This window comes from Esox lucius, chromosome 3 (genome assembly GCF_011004845.1).
Source record: "Esox lucius isolate fEsoLuc1 chromosome 3, fEsoLuc1.pri, whole genome shotgun sequence".
NCBI classification, from domain to species: domain Eukaryota; kingdom Metazoa; phylum Chordata; class Actinopteri; order Esociformes; family Esocidae; genus Esox; species Esox lucius.
This window is the reverse complement of record NC_047571.1, coordinates 27,223,273-27,240,437: the sequence shown is the minus strand read 5'-3', so window position 1 is coordinate 27,240,437 and position 17,165 is coordinate 27,223,273. Positions and strand designations below refer to the sequence as shown.

Sequence of the window (17,165 nt, the reverse complement as noted above, 5' to 3'; positions counted from 1 at the left end):
TAATTGCAAACAAAGGTTTCTGTACCAAATATTAATTACTGCTTTTCTGATGTATCAAATACTTACGTCATGCAATAAAATGCTAATTAATTACTTAAAAATCATACAATGTGATTTTCTGGATTTCTGTTTTAGATTCTGTCACTCACAGTTGAAGAGTACCTATGATAAAAATTACAGACTTCTATATGCTTTTTGTAAGTGGGAAAAGCTGCATAATCGGCAGTGTATCAAATACTTGTTCTCTCCACTGTATTTTGTTTCAGGTTTTATGTTGAACTCTGTACTTAATTGTTAGGAAATACATTTAGAAGGAAAAACATACGTAGCCCTACTTGATATTTTAATAACTTTATTGTATATGAACATAATGAGAAAGTAAAAAAAAAATGTAAAGGTAAGTAGCCTACTGATCATTTCAGTGATACAAGAGGACATTTACTGAACTTTTCCCGTTCCGAATCTTGTTGTCAAACGTACATTTGATGAGAATGATCATTATCTCTACCGTCAACTTTAACTTTAGATTGACTGCTGTTAGACCGTTGAAGAGCGTCATACACGTGCGCAGGCGTGCGTATCGGAGCAGACACCGGAGGTCGTGTTTTGATAGTTTCTGGACATGCTTGAGAAATAGACAAATGCTGAACGGAGGCCTACTGTATTTTCAAAACTACAATACAACTGTAATTTTTACTTTGCAAAATGAGACAATTGCAATAGGGAATGTGACCGTTCTTCAATTACAGGGTAAGTGAACATTATGAGTTAAAAGGGGCACAAACGTTTTTCATTGGCTGTTTTGGTAAGACAGATATTAAAGCAGCATCTATGAACATAATTGTAATAATTCTAAGTTAAAAGTTTGTGTTTGAGCCGAACATCTGTTCCATGATTGCCGTCTTGCTTCATCCGCCTGTTTGTTGGGAAAGTCATTCGTGTTTTTTATTGTAGTGCGAATCCCTTTTTTTATATTTCATTATAAATTGGAATAATTCTTTTTCATATTAATAATTGAACAAATGGACAGCAAGTATAGCGGTATCGTGTGTTTGGGGGACTGAAGCCTTGAACTTGCTTGCTTTGATGTGTCAGCCTTTCATGAGTTTGCCCAGTTCAGCTCTTGAATTATTTATCGTATCCTGCTTATCAGAGATAGAACGCAGGTGGTTGTGTGTGTGTGTGTGTGTGTGTGTGTGTGTGTGTGTGTGTGTGTGTTTGTGCGTGTTTTCTGACTTAACTGTATAAACGGGACAAAATTGTCCACAAACTGTTTACATTTATAAAAAATTTCTAATTTGATATTTATAAGTGTTTAGGTTTTGGGCAAACTTTACAATCGTGGTTAGAGACAGAATTAGGGTTAGGCATTAGTGGTTAGATTTAAGGTTTGGTATTTGGGCCTATAGGTCAAGTTGAGGCACAAATGTTTGGTTATTGATGTTGAGGTTAAGCTTTGGGTTTAGGGATACTTTTAAGATTAATAAAAGGAAACCATTGTGAAAAGAAAATCAACTCTGGTGTCCTGATGTAGATGTGTATGTGTATGTGTGTATGTACATGTGTGTGTGTGTGTGTGTGTGTATGTACATGTATGTGTGTGTGTGTGTGTGCTTATGTGTATGTGTATATGTATGTGTGCTTGTGCATATTTACCCACCTTGGACTTATTTCCAGTTTGAAAAATATTCAATAATTCTAATTTCGTGATTGACACACAAGGTCAAATTGAAAATGTTTTAGCTTGGATTTGAAGTAAATTCATGCAGAAACTTTTTGAGTAAAAAGTAACAATTGTCCAGTTGGGTGGCTGCTAGGGTCTGGAGGTTTGAAGAGAAGTAAAGAAATTTGAAATAAATAGTCCATGAGCTAGGTGGGTTGCAATTCAAAATAAGGATTTATGGCATATGTTAGGTATTCACAGTTGACTATTTCATAACAGTCAATAAAGTGAACTTTATAATAACAGATAACAAATGTGTTCAATAACCATGTCTCTGTCATTAACAAATACAGTCATGGGTGGTAACTCTAGAGTTCACTTGAAAGGGCAATGCATATTGGGAAATACATGTCTTCTAAATTTCTATGTACAGTGAACTTGAAATAAAAAAATGTATAATCTTAACTATTAAGTTCCAATAAATTTAAATTTTTAAGTAATTACTTACTTAACAAAATTAAGTTTGTTGACTTAAATATTTTGATGTAATCAGTTTCCACAAAATGTTTGAGTATTCTGAACTTATTGAATAGAAGTAAAGAATGGAAAAAAGTTAATCTTTATTATCTCTATTTTTATACATTGAAGTCTCCTAGCAGATGCCCTCATCCACACATTTTAACATTGGAACCCAAGGAAATCACACCCACAAGTCAGGTGTTGTAAGCACCAAGCTGCGTTACACAGGGCCCTATAATCTACTATAACAAAAAACCTGGTTCAAGAAACAATAGTCCCCAAGTCCATTCATGATATTTCCACACTGTATGTCCCACTGATTACGTTCTGTCAATAAGTCAATGACAACCTGGTGTGACGTTCGGTGAACAAGCAAGCATCTAGCCACCACTGTGCTGGGGAGGTTTTTTTCAGGAAGTTCAGAACGTACGTTTGGAGGGTACACTAAACGCTGCTCCTCTCCAATTGGCAAAGTGCAGTTGAGTATTCTCTGCCACCTTAAAGGGCATATTAGCAATCGGTCGGTGCACGGCTAGCATTGCAGGTTCACCTGGATATTAATCACAAGGCCTGTAGATAGGACACATGACACCTGGACCACAGGTAAGCCGCTGAGAGGCAGAGAGCAGAGCGGAAGCCCTTCTGGGGAAACACAACACTCCACTGCTCCTGACAGCAGAATTACTCAGGTCCAGTTCACTGAGGGAGCGTTGTCGCCGGCTACAAGGCGAAAGTGAACACTCCGTTCCGGGGGAACGCCGACGGATCGCACGTACGCACTGGTCTGTGCGTTAATGTGACGCGAGACGTGTTTTCTTGTTTCGCAGGAGTCCGCAGTCGGAAGTCATGCATGACCCGCGGCTTTATGACAGCCCGCCCGTCTACGCCCTGCCCTACTCCGCCGCGTCCAATGGAGCCTACACCCACAGGAGCCCGCAGTACCCAGCAAGCAACGTCGACTTGTACCCTCCACCTCCCCCGGGCTCCTTCTACACAGAAGGGAGTCCTCAGCATTTCTACAAATGGTTTTCGGCGCCGGGGCTCGTCAAAACCATGGAGGGTGCCACGGTCCTCATGTGTTTCCTCATTTTTGCCATCGTCGCCTCCACGTTGGTCTGGGACCTGCACGGAGCCGGGATGGTGGCCTACGGAACGGGGTCCGTGGGGGTCGGCGGTGGCACCGGTGGCTACTACGGGGGCAGCTACGGCTACTCAAGCTCCTACATGACGCCGTACTCCGCCAAGTCGGCCATGATGTCCATGGCGGCCATTAACTTCCTGGTTTCCCTCGGGATTCTCGTGGGGACCTTCTCCCGGTCGCCTGCCGTGCGGGGTCGGAGGTTTTACCTGAGCGTGTTCGTGTGCGACGTGGCGCTGGCGGTGCTGCAGGGTGTCATCGACATTGTGTTTGTGATCGGGGTCAACCCCACGGCACAGAGCTCTCAGAGCGTACTGTACAACCCGGTGCTGATGATGTGCCGGAACGTCCAGGGAAGCCCCAGTCTGAGCGGGAGCGTGGGGGCCGGGTTCCCCGGGGGATTCCCCGGTTACAACCAGTACCTCCGACACTACTGCTTCATGGACCCCGAAGAGGTGGCTCCAAGCTTCAATACACATCTATACCTCAATAGTTGCCTACTGCGTGCTGTGCAGGCGGGTTTCTTTGCATTCTCGGTTGCATTGCTGTTTTGATAAATGGAAATGGGTTTTTGGCTAGAAGTTGTTTGTAGATACTGTCGTCTACTGTCTGTAGTTGTAGCGACCCATTTCATATTCCCTGTCTTCCAGGCTGTGGCCATGGTGCTTGGGGTCTGTGTTGTGGTGGCGCTGTGTGTGGCTGCATACTACGCCTACAAAACCCGCAGCAAAATCTGGCGCCACGGCAAACCCAACCTGATATGGGACCGACCACTGCTCAGACCACCTGAAAGGAATGACGTTCAGAACTGGGTGAGTGGACCGTTTACTTTGTGGTAAAGACCATGAAATAGTCCTGTCTTAACCACTTTGCCCAAACAAATCCATAATTTTACTGGCTGATATTACCATGTACTTACCATTTATGTAGTCTCCCCCAAAGTCAATTCACCAGTTTGACCACACGCTCAACAACACACTTTCTTAAGGTCCCATCCCGTGAAATTGTTAGTAGATAGATAGAAATAGGTGGAACTACAGCACATTCACAGATGTGTTCTGGGCAAAATCTTTCAAAAAACTGCAAACTTCAAGGACTGCAGCACAGACAGGAAATCCTGGTACTGGAGAGCTGCAGACACTTCATGTTTTAACCAACCACGAAAACCAGGTGCGTTGAATTTCAGCGGACGTTCTTACCCAGAGTGACTAACAGCAGCGAGTGCAAAGGTCATAATATTTTGTACTGTTCCCCTGTGGGAATTGAACGCGTAAACCTGCTGTTGCTAGCACCTCACTCTACCCTCACCACAGGACACAGTTCAGGTGCCTAGTCAGCAAAATAAAGTAAATCAGCTTAGAGATCAGTTGAAAAGAATGCTAGAGTATGCCTTTAAAGGTGCACTCTGGACACATGATCACCTATTTGAAATTGTTCTCAAAATCCAAACTGACCGTGTCTAAATGTGACCTCGCCCTATCTCAGACACAACTCCACCAATCAGACATATCCACAAATGAAAACAATTTTAATTGGCTAGAATAATTAAGTCTTATGTTTATCTTCTCTACCTATGGTTGCGTTGCAAGGTAGGACTTTTCAGCTTGAAAGAGATTTCAGATAGATGATCACATGACTGGAGTGGCTCTTTGAAGGTGATGTCAGCTCTTTAGATTGTGGTCAGAGGAATAAACCTGTGTGGGAGAGGAAATTGTGGGAGAAGAAATTTGGCGTTTGTTTATGGCTCACATCTGTAAAAGTCATTAGCAGATCATAGGGCCCTCTGTTAATCTGTTAAAGAGATCTTGGTTGTATCTGTTCTTTTTTCTGTAGGTATATAGCCCATCTGTCTTGAAAGGATCATTTATAATGTAATTTAGTGTCCTGGGGAAGGGGGGGAGGGGCTTGGGTAACTCCTATTTAGCCAGGGTCCGGACATCATTCAACAAGCAGTGTGTTGCATACGAGACTGCAAACACTGTTTCCTGCAATTGCTGTATTAATAAAGGTTCAATTTCAGTATACAGACTTCATTGTTTGTGTCCGTTTCCACGACACATGCACTGTGAACATTTAGAGGCTGTACCCATTATCAGTGGCCATCAGGTGTTTGTCCGTGGCACTCCTGGTTTCACTCCTGCTGATCATTAACCAGCCGGATGATAACAGGCTTTGTCAGGACCCATAAAACCTCCCATGTTTGTTTTTTGACCCAACTTAATGCATTCGTCATTTCACGGATGTGTGGTCACTAAATGGTTTCCGCCAATTCAGGCACAGGTTTGTTTAAACACGCTGAGGGCACACACCGACCATATGAACACATTTTGCTTTTCTGGGGTAGTGTTTAGGCAATCACTAAAACAACTCTGAAAGAGCCAACGATAAGCTTTTAAAACACAAGTCCACATGAAAAATTAAAACAGAGGAAAAATGTGTGCTTATTCCCTTATTTAAAAAAGTATATTACCCATGCACTGACAATTCACTGAGATCCCATTACCCAGTAATGGAGCATAGAGAAGCAATGGCTTCTTCCGAGGAGCCGGTTTCATAAGTGACCTGTCTGGATGCCTGGAGAGTTAATTATGTTGAGTTATTACCGACAGGGAGCCTGTTGCCCCACTGAGTAAGCCAGAGCACTAACAGAGTGATAGGCTCCGTGCACGTCACCCTGCTACCAGCGTGAATAGCAGTGGTTCATTTACTCCGCGGTGGCCCCACGTGCACCATTTTATCCGGCAGAATGTATTACATCCCGGGCAACAGACCTCAAACGTTTAGGAAACGTATTCGCAGTCAATGGCTCCACAGGGGGGTCTGTATCAAATCCTCGGTATATGGTGGCTTTGTGTTGCGTGGTCCTAACTCGGTTCACCCTCATTGCTGCTTGGCTTCCAGGGAAGCATGTATAATGTACATGTCATGTATAATGTATTATAGTGTCAAGTTGCCTCTGTGTTGCGGCAACCCTCTACAGCACACACCTCTAAATCATTCACCCATGGTTTTCCGGTCACAGATTAAGACTAAAAATCAAGCTCAGTGGAAAATCTCCCTCGGTATGACATTTCAGTCATGGACTAGGCTCAACCTGTGAATGGGAAAACACCACCCCAGTCTGGTAGGTGAAATAATCATCATGCCCGAGATTAGAATTATTTTTACATGAATAAAATATGCCCCATGTAAACAAATATTTTATTAAAATAAGCCATATTAATTCAAAAGTGTTGCCCTAAGCAGGGTTTTATTCCACAGGACCATTAAGTTTTTACTTGCGTACATATATTCTAACAATCATGGAGTGTGTTGGGGCGAAAAGCCACTTCCTCAGATGGTTTCAGAGGCATGCTTCCAATGCGCTGTCCCCATTCAGGGACGGCTGAATACAAACTCCCTGGCCTCTTTGATTCAGGTGCAAAAACTATGCTGACGCCATCTCAGGTTTAACCATTTAAATTCTGGTACAGGTTGCAATAATAGTCTGCAGGTAAATACATAGAAATTAAGGAGTTTAAATATATGTTTCGTGTAATAAGAAAATTCTAAATATTTTTTGTATACCCACAAAATGACTGTCACGGTTACAGCGTGATGCAGACCCAATTACAAATAATTTCTAATTCAAAAAGAGCCAAACATAAAATGACAGAACAAAAAAAAAAATTTGTAAGTCTATTTTTTTTTGCCTGTGTGTAATTACCTTCCTCATAGAAGAACAGATATTATAATCTTGCTGGCTCGGGGGAACTAACCATTAGGCCATTTGTCCCCAACCCTTTTCCATTACTGTATCACCACTTACATTTTAATCTGCCCAGAGTATCCCTGAAGCCCCCCTCATATGAATGTTACCAGTAAATGTGATGCGCTTCTATACTTCTAGACTTCTGCTTTAAAATGAACAAGGGGGAATGGTAATCAGCCTTGGAAAAAGGGAGGTGTGTGATCCTCTGGCCAATCACAGCATCCACATGTACAGTGGGGAGAACTGTATTTGATACACTGCCGATTCTGCAGGTTTTCCCACTTACAAAAAGCATGTAGAGGTCTGTAATTTTTATCATAGGTACTCTTCAAATGTGAGTCACAGAAAATTACATTGTAGGATTTTTAAGTAATTAATTAGGATTTTACTGCATGACGTAAATATTTGATACATCAGAAAAGCAGAACTCAATATTTGGTACAGAAACCTTTGTTTGCAATTACAGAGATCATACGTTTCCTGTAGTTCTTGACCAGGTATGCACACACTGCAGCAGGGATTTTGGCCCACTCCTCCATACAGACCTTCTCCAGATCCTTCAGTTTTCTGGGCTATCGCTGGGCAATACGGACTTTCAGCTCCCTCCAAAGATTTTCTATTGGGTTCAGGTCTGGAGACTGGCAAGGCCATTCCAGGACCTTGAGATGCCTCTTACGGAGCCACTCCTTAGTTGCCCTGGCTGTGCGTTTCAGGTCGTTGTCATGCTGGAAGACCCAGCCACGACCCATCTTCAATGCTCTTACTGAGGGAAGGAGGTTGTTGGCCAAGATCTCGCAATACATGGCCCCATCCATCCTCCCCTCAATACGGTGCAGTCGTCCTGTCCCCTTTGCAGAAAAGCATCCCCAAAGAATGATGTTTCCACCTCCACGCTTCACGATTGGGATGGTGTTCTTTGGGTTGTACTCATCCTTCTTCTTCCTCCAAACACGGCGAATGGAGTTTAGATCAAAAAGCTCTATTTTTGTCTCATCAGACCACATGACCTTCTCCCATTGCTCCTCTGGATCATCCAGATGGTCATTGGCAAACTTCAGATGGGCCTGGACATGTGCTGGCTTGAGCAGGGGGACCTTGCGTGCGCTGCAGAATTTTAATCCATGATGGCGTAGTGTGTTACTAATGGTTTTCTTTGAGACTGTGGTCCCAGCTCTCTTCAGATCATTGACCAGGTCCTGCCGTGTAGTTCTGGGCTGATCCCTCACCTTCCTCATGATCATTGATGCCCCACGAGGTGAGATCTTGCATGGAGCCCCAGACCGGGGAGATTGATTGTCATCTTGAACTTCCTCCATTTTCTAATAATTGGTCCAACAGTTGTTGCCTTCTCACCAAGCTGCTTGCATATTGTCCTTTAGCCCATCCCAGCCTTGTGCAGGTCTACAATTTTATCCCTGATGTCCTTACACAGCTCTCTGGTCTTGGCCATTGTGGAGAGGCTGGAGTCTGTTTGATTGAGTGTGTGGACAGGTAACGAGTTCAAACAGGTGCAGTTAATACAGGTAATGAGTGGAGAACAGGAGGACTTCTTAAAGAAAAACTACCAGGTCTGTGAGAGACGGAATTCTTACTGGTTGGTAGGTGATCAAATACTTATGTCATGCAATAAAATGCAAATTAATTATTTAAAAAGCATACAATGTGATTTTCTGGATTTTTGTTTTAGATTCCTTCTCTCACAGTTAAAGAGTACCTATGATAAAAATTACCTCTGCATGCTTTGTAAGTAGGACAACCTGCAAAATCGGCAGTGTATCAAATACTTGTTCTCCCCACTATAAGTGAAATGAAAGAAAGCTAGAAAATAAATAAATGTGCGCAAAATGACGACCGCCCCCGGAAAAAGCCAAATATACGCAAACCATACACAACTGGTGACAATGCACAAACTTTTAGGGGGAATTAAATGAATCCTAAGCCTATGGTCTCATGAATTTTCTCAGGTGCCCCCCTGTGGATTGGCCAAGTACCCCCAGGGGTCCTAGTACCTCTGGTTGGGAACCAACGCACAAGACCACCCTGTAACCTTATGTGGCAACTGAAAGAATCACATTCTTCTTTTCTTTCAGTTGCCACTGAATCTCCAGGGTTGCCCTGCCCCGTGTGCTTTGGTTCTATAGTGTGGTTCCAAGTCACGTGTCAACACTCTCAGAGGAGCCATGGTTACACGGCTGAATGAGAGGCCTGTTCAGGTCTGCAACACTTTTACGATTAGCATAATCTGAATGACTTTCCCTACCGTGTAGCTGTAGTGGTGTTTTCCGTTAGATTTAAATGGTGGTGCCTGTGGCTCTCATCGGTCTCACTGTGGCCAAGTGTCTCCATAGAGACCAAAGCATTGGTCACTGTTGTTTGCGTAGGCTTCTGTTTGTAGTGTTCTTTCCATTCAGTGTCCTTCTCCAGGCATTGCTGTCTTCCACGGTTGTGTAACCATGGTGTGCATGTGGATGTGGCGTTATTGGATTTGGTCTGAAGTTCTCTTCAGCGGTGTGTATGATGAAGTGCAGTCTGGCCAAGGGGTGTGAAGGTGAACGGCAAGGAACTGGATTGATAAACCGTCCTTGCTGTCTTTGCCAGCGGCCTCTTCTCTCTCCATTGCAATGTGGGGGCAGAGTCACTGGCTTACTCGTGTCGCGCCATGACGCCCCAAAAAGCTCAATCGACAGGCGTGACCTATATGAGCCAGCCTTCCCTGATTGGTGTTCCTTTGGTCTGGTCCTTGGCAATGTGGGTGGGGTTACTTCCTGCCTGGTTGGCCCTGTCAGGGGTTATCTTCAGACGGGGCCGCTGTGTTTCCGACCACTCTGTGTCAATAGTTTAAGTGGCGGCGGGGGGGTGCTAGAGTCGGTCTGAATTATGTGACGGGTGACCAAAGTCTGTCTGAATTATATGTTGAGGTACCCTTTTTGGATCCAAGGAAAGCTCTCTCAAATTTGTCTGGTGTCCAGTTAAAAACTATGAGGACCCAAGCCCTGCCTGATGATTCCTGCGGTCAGAGCCCACAGCCCTGCCTGGTCGTCCCTGTCCTTGTCCGCCCGGTTGCGCAACTGATCTGGATTCCGCCTAAAGACACAGCCCATCTGCCTTGGTCGATGATTCACTGGCCATCTGAACATGCAAAAACATTGACATGGCCTAAAAAGGTCAAATGCTACTGTAATCTTTACCCGGCAACTGCCAGAAGAGGACTGCCCACCCTTTAGAGTCCGTCTCCTCTGGAGAAAGTGGTGGAGCTGCTCACTGAGATGTGAAACTGGCTCATTAGCTTTAAGTGATAATATTTGTGCCACTCGTTAGCTAAGCTTTACACAAACATAGATTTTTACATTTGGGTGTTCCCTGGGATCAAACCAATGAAAGCAACATAGGACTAAGCGTTTTTTCAGTTGTTCAGCAATTCAACAACACACTGAACACACAAGCTCTTTTGAATGAAAACAAACAGAATGTCCTATAACAGCCTGAGTCCTAATGAGAATCGCTGGATAAAAATGAAAAGGCCTCCCAAATTCATCAAACACGGGCCAAAAAGTCCCTTCCTTCAGGTGTCTTGGATGATCAGTGTCTTGCCTGGCAGGTTTTATCTCTTCCTATTTGTAGAAGGAAAAGCACACTCACAAGCACTCAGGGGTAGGCGAGCCGCAGAAACCTGGCTTGGAAATCCCCTGAACTGCTTTCCGCATGGATGAAAGGGCTGTGTGAGTGACGCAGGAGAGAGTGTTTTCCTGCATCATCAGGAGCAGAAAGCAACAGCAAGGTTGGAAAACAATGTGTGTGGTTCCAGAAGCTCTGTGCACAGAGGAATTGGCCCAATTAATCTCATGAACTACAAAACGACTGGTGAAAACAGCTTATTCAGCATTATAGAAAGTGCTTCTTTGGAAACTTGCTATAAGCAGTTGTACATGCTCAAAGGCTCAAAGGTTGGTGATTTTATTTTGTTTTGGAAATTAGCAGATTTTTTAAAATCTTCAGAATTACTACTGTCAATGTCCTTAACAGGATGTACTGAGGAGGACAACAACAGGTAGCTTTCACATCACGGCGTGAAGCTAAATGTCTCACCCTGCCGCCTAACCTGAATTTTGGTTGACTTGTGTCTCAATTTGCTACTGAGGCTGTAAATAGGGCTGCCACACTCCAGTCTGTTTACAATATTAATGAGGTAAGTTGGTATTTCAAACCAACATTGCAGATACAGCAGCATGACTGAAATCACTGAAGAAATAAAGTGGTTTCGGGAAGTATTCAGACCCCTTCACTTATTCTACATTTTGTTAGGTTCTGAAATAGAACTACGTTTTTTTCCCCTGATCAATCTACACATAATAATACATAAAGGCCAAGCAAAAAACATTTTGGTAATTCTGGCAAATGTTGACTAAAAACATATATACACTCACCTAAAGGATTATTAGGAACACTTGTTCAATTTCTCATTAATGCAATTATCTAATAAACCAATCACATGGCAGTTGCTTCAGTGCATTTAGGGGTGTGGTCCTGGTCAAGACAATCTCCTGAACTCCAAATTGAATGTCAGAATGGGAAAGAAAGGTGATTTAAGCAATGTTGAGCGTGGCATGGTTGTTGTTGCCAGACGGGCCGGTCTGAGTATTTCACAATCTGCTCAGTTACTGGGATTTTCACGCACAACCATTTCTAGGGTTTACAAAGAATGGTGTGAAAAGGGAAAAACATCCAGTATGCGGCAGTCCTGTGGGCGAAAATGCCTTGTTGATGCTAGAGGTCAGAGGAGAATGGGCCGACTGATTCAAGCTGATAGAAGAGCAACTTTGACTGAAATAACCACTCGTTACAACCGAGGTATGCAGCAAAGCATTTGTGAAGCCACAACACGCACAACCTTGAGGCGGATGGGCTACAACAGCAGAAGACCCCACCGGGTACCACTCATCTCCACTACAAATAGGAAAAAGAGGCTACAATTTGCACAAGCTCACCAAAATTGGACAGTTGAAGACTAGAAGAATGTTGCCTGGTCTGATGAGTCTCGATTTCTGTTGAGACATTCAGATGGTAGTGTCAGAATTTGGCGTGAACAGAATGAGAACATGGATCCATCATGCCTTGTTACCACTGTGCAGGCTGGTGCTGGTGGTGTAATGGTGTGGGGGATGTTTTCTTGGCACACTTTAGGCCCCTATCTTGGCACACTATCAGATTTTTTACATAGGCATTCTTACTCATTTACTCAGTAAAGGTGATGAAGCACCTTTGGCAGCAATTACAGCCTTCAGTCTTCTTGGGTACCACGCTACATGATTGGCAGACATGTATTTGGGAAATTCCTCCCATTCTTCTCCGCAGATCCTCTCAAGGTCTCTCAAGTTGGACGAGGAACGTTTCTCCAGTGGATTCTTGAGGGTCTTCTGAAACTTTTGTTTTGCAGCCTTCTAGTTGAAAAACACAGCACTGCATTTGGAGGTAGCAAAAAAACGATTTGTATGAAATACTTAAAATATTACCAATGTTATGTACTTTCAGGTGGATTATGTTGTAGCGGGACAGAACACCCGACACGCCTCCACTGTGGTCCTCTCAGAGAAACCCGTCCCTGGTCTCCGGACAGAGAACAGTGTTACATCAGACAGGCCTGGAACAGTCAGCATTTACAGTGAAGGAACCTACAACAGCAATGGGTGAGTTATATGTAAGATCTGATATTGTCTAGAAATCAGAGTGACTTAGACCTACAATGCATAGTCAGGTCCATAAAGCAGAAACCAACAACAGGTTGTTTTTTTATGTCTTTGACCCATCTATTTATTTTTCTCTTCCTCCAAAGAGCCATGGCTATATGAATATCTTCAGGAGCCACTAAATGTGGTTGTAATGAGGAGCTCTTATATAATCTTTGCAACAAAAAGAACCAGGCACTAAACTAGACAGGGAGAATAAGCATAAACGATGTTCTTCTCTACACAGAAGATCGTACACAGTAATTGCCTTATGATCAAATATTTGTGTGATGCATTTATGATGCATTTTTATATCATACATTCTTCATATATATTATTTTTAATCCGCATGCAACAATTTCTGACAGATTTGTCATAGCCCCTGTTAAAAATGAAACATGGTTATTTGATAACATCACTGTTGGTTACATGATGGGGTTGGATATATAATTGCAAGACATTTGGCTAAAACTGAGCTGAAACAACACAATATTTTCAAGCAATTTTACTAAAAATGTTATTAGAATAGAGACTATGTACTTGTAAGAAAGTTATAGATCTATATGGCTTAGTTGTGGTTCATTTGCAGTATACAATTATTATAATTACATTCCAGCTTGACAGTCTGTTCAAGATAGTCTTGGCTGAGAGTAGGATATCAACAGAAACCCTGAGTGGACAGTCTCAGACCAAGGAATAACCTCTGCCGAGAGTGAGTTCTCATTGCCTTGAATCTAGAGGAGAAAGTCTTGATTAAATCCACTGTTGTGGTTGTGGAACTCAACAAGAGTAGCCACTGCCTAGGTAGAAGATAATGGGGACCTTAGTAAATACTAAATAGCTTTGACCAACAGTGAATAGTCTTTTGCCTGGCTTAATAGTCTGGAACCAGAGTAAAATGTCTCAACCCAAAGATACTTTGTAAGCGTAAACAGCCATGATACATACTGGTAAGTTATATTACCAGAAAAAACCCTTTCAAACCCTAAAAACTAAGAAACCAATTAATATATCTGTTTCGAAATGAATGCATCAAAATAAGATTTTGTCTGCTTGGTGGTTATCAACTTGCCACGTTCCACATTATTTAAGCATTTGTGTCCATTTCATTGAAAGAGGAGAGAGGAGATGTGTGTTTAAAATGGCAGTGGGCTGTATTCAAAGCCATGCTACAGTGATATGAATGTACTTGGGGTAGGGTTTTCGACCCCAGACCACCCTGCTGGGCTTTGTGGTCAACATAGGGAAATAATTATCCTTATCAAAGAGGGTTCTGTAACACCACCGTCAGCTAATGAATAGAAGTGAAATTAGCTTTGCTGACAGTTGGATATTACCTCCAGTTGCTACGGCAACACCAACGGGCACATGCCTGGGGTCCTGCGCCATGACACCAGGGGCAGCCACAGTCCCTCTATGGAGGCCGAGAGCCTGAAGACCCCCGGTCACATGAAGAGGGAATGGGACCCTGTCCCCTGTTCTCAGGAGTCTCAGTGTGAGACTGGCTACACCACAGGCGGTGACACTGGCAACGAAATGGACCGGGACCGAAGTTACCGTCTACACAGGTGGGCCGTTAGTTCGATGGGAAGGTGGGTGGGCACAGATCAAAACAGTCCAAATCCAATATCTACATTTTATGTTGTCTTACATAGCCAGCTTTGTATGTCGTTCATTAAGCCTGTGAGACGAGGGAAATCAGAGGATAAAATAAATGTTGTTGGTTCAAGACTATCTACATCTGCGTGTAAAGCTGGCAGTAGACAAGACCACAGCACTGACCATGTGTTTGCTCCCGTGTAATGTCTCTTCAGAATGTACCCCGAGATATCATCAGATAGGCAGCGGCGACAGTACAAGAGGGAGTTTGACTCGGACCTGGCAACCTACAAGAGTCTGTGTGCCGAGATGGATGACATCAGCGACCAGATTCACAAGCTGAGCCGAGAGCTGGACAGCCTGGCAGAAGGCTCAGCGACGTATCAGGTGGGCATGAAAAAGCATCTGCTGTTAGGTTCTCTGGTCATGTCCCTGTTACGACAGTTGCACTGAAATTGGAATAACAAGCAGTAGCCATGGCATTTGGCTTTGGGATTTAAACCAGCAACCCTTAAATCACTGCCCTAAACCCCTAGGCTCTTATCCGCTGTTATAAATTAGGTCATCAGCACTGTATCTGCCAGCTGTCGTTTGAACACAGCAAGTACCAACTACAGATTGGGCACTATTTTCCATTGTAATTTAATGCAACAGTTTTTAGGCAAGAAAATATAATTAGTTATCAACATAACAGCAGCAAAATTTCATTTATATTTGCACAAACATCCTTTGGCCATTAGATGGAACCTATCCACAGTCTGTAACTGAGTAGTCACATGATTCTCTATATCTCAGGGCGTGGCGGATGAATATAATCATCTAAAGGACCTTAAGCGGGTGAGTGAAAAGGGCCCCGGGGGGCCTAACTCAGGTTACTATTAGTCACCGAATTAGCACTCCTTTCACCATTTATTTTAGGAACATTGATTTTCTTCTCTGAGGTATCAGTTCGGTCATTTGTAAATATAATTTTTATATTGTGGATTCATATAATTCACTGACTTTATCTAGAGGGCTTGGTTGTTTGTCATGGTTAAATATTTCTAATGTGGCATTTCTCCTCCACAGAGCCCAAGCTATCAGGAAAAGCAGCAGCAGAGCAAGGAGCTGAGACAGAAACTATTTCACATCAAGCACCTGGTGAAAAACTATGACAATAGCCTTTGTTAGATCATTCAGCAACGGTCATAGCATCAATAACCATGCCATATGGCTATGGTACCTATCCAGTCTGAATAGGCACAGCATGCCTACAACAGGTTAAGAATGTAAACACAGGAACTATTGTCTCAGTGTTGGTGGAATCACTTTTTGATCTAAGAAAAAACAAGCAACATTTTTGTATATACTTTTTCGGGGGCATTTTCAATGCTCTTATCAGGAATTATTTACAGTGGGAAAATACGGATTACACAAACACATGGGTAATATATTGCAGGCCGACATTGAGACATTTGTTACTTATTAGTATCCAACAATATAATATTTTAAGTTATGTCTTATAGCTTAATTTATGCATGTTATTTTGCTTCTGATTGTTCCAGCTTGAGTGTTTTAGTGAAGCATAACAATTAGGGTATAACTGATAGTAAGGAAATATAAATTATAATTGTTTCAATATGGCGATGCAACGCCTTTTCACTGTTTCCTAAAGGATTTTATGTTAGTGGGACCGATTGTCCCCCGAGTCAATGGACGTTTATTTTCTTCATTTTATGGTTTGTACAGCAATAAAAGCTTGACTCAAAAACTTTCACTTCCATTGTAGCGAGATGTTGTTGGGGGGAGGGGCGTGTATGCTTTCCCCAATGCATTCCAAGTAACAAGTAATGCGAGATTTTATCAAAATGTCACAAACATTTTATGATCTGAGTCTAAAATAAATACTCCAGGTGAGATTAATGTTTTAGCTGCCCCTTTAAGGGTCAGAGGGTTACCATGAAAACGGAGCTAAAATAGCACGTGTTCTTTTAACACATTCCTATCCTCCTTCCTACTCGCTAGCTTGAAGCATACAGTAGCGATCTGACATTTTCGCTAGCGGTTGCAGATGAAATTAAACCCAAAACCACCAAGCATGTGGACCAAATAATGTACAGTAAACACCCAAGAAACACGCAGATATTCTGGGGTAAATCTAATCTCGCACAGTAAATTAATCATACAGTTCTCTACTTGCAGCATTTCATTATTTTTTTCCTGCCACTGTGTGGTTTAAATACATCGTCGATAGCTTTTTATTTTTTACTTAGTCGTCCTCTTCATGGAAAAATACCGCAGCAAACTAGTCTGTAAAACTAGCTAGGACGAGCTAGATTGCCATACGGTGCTGCTTTAAGGTATCTTGTATCGTTCAATAACAAACCGCATATTTATACGTCATTTAATAACTACGCAGATCAAACCTAGGTTGCTCCGTACTACGAAATATATTTAACGTGAATACCAACGTAAAACAGACTTGAATAAGGCGATTTAGCGGCGGCGTACCGTCGCAACCAGTATTGCGATGTAGGAAACAGAATTTACAAGTTAGATTTCGGTAGAAATATGTTCGTGGTACTTTGTCATACAACAGATGTTCCTATGGATTTATGCATTGTTTTAGGGCGGCGAACCATGAACCTAAGCCCCCAAACTGCCAATCCAGCAATCAGACACTAAATAACAGTGCTGCCGACAGTCTATACATCCAACATTTTGAGCTATAGAACAAGATGGCATTCAAACCTAGGTGTGACGTGAGCTTACACGTGCTATAGTTTGTAGGGG

The 17,165-nt window shown here is 42.7% G+C and overlaps 1 protein-coding gene across 2 annotated transcripts; it reads left to right on the top strand.

Moving 5' to 3' along the window:
* Nucleotides 1-576: 576 nt before the first annotated feature.
* zgc:154006 (Occludin_ELL domain-containing protein) lies at nt 577-17,155 on the top strand. Of its 2 annotated transcripts, none has more exons than XM_010894073.3 (8): nt 577-750; nt 3,010-3,775; nt 3,971-4,132; nt 12,601-12,755; nt 14,138-14,362; nt 14,609-14,780; nt 15,189-15,230; nt 15,462-17,155. In XM_010894073.3, the coding sequence occupies exons 2-8, from the start codon at nt 3,029-3,031 to the stop codon at nt 15,561-15,563; spliced, it is 1,605 nt and encodes a 534-aa protein (XP_010892375.2). In that variant the 5' UTR covers nt 577-750; nt 3,010-3,028; the 3' UTR covers nt 15,564-17,155. The 2 variants fall into 2 exon arrangements, with proteins under 2 accessions (XP_010892375.2, XP_010892365.2); XM_010894063.3 differs by having other exon boundaries at nt 14,138-14,386.
* The last annotated feature ends 10 nt before the right edge of the window (nt 17,156-17,165 follow it).

Bases quoted from the DNA above. Each gene is read 5' to 3' on its own strand.
- zgc:154006 (XM_010894063.3), top strand. From the start codon at position 3,029: ATGCATGACCCGCGGCTTTATGACAGCCCGCCCGTCTACGCCCTGCCC. The intron at 3,776-3,970 runs GTGGCTCCAAGC...CCTGTCTTCCAG, and splicing joins GCTTCATGGACCCCGAAGAG to GCTGTGGCCATGGTGCTTGG. The intron at 14,387-14,608 runs GTGGGTGGGCAC...ATGTCTCTTCAG, and splicing joins GCCGTTAGTTCGATGGGAAG to AATGTACCCCGAGATATCAT.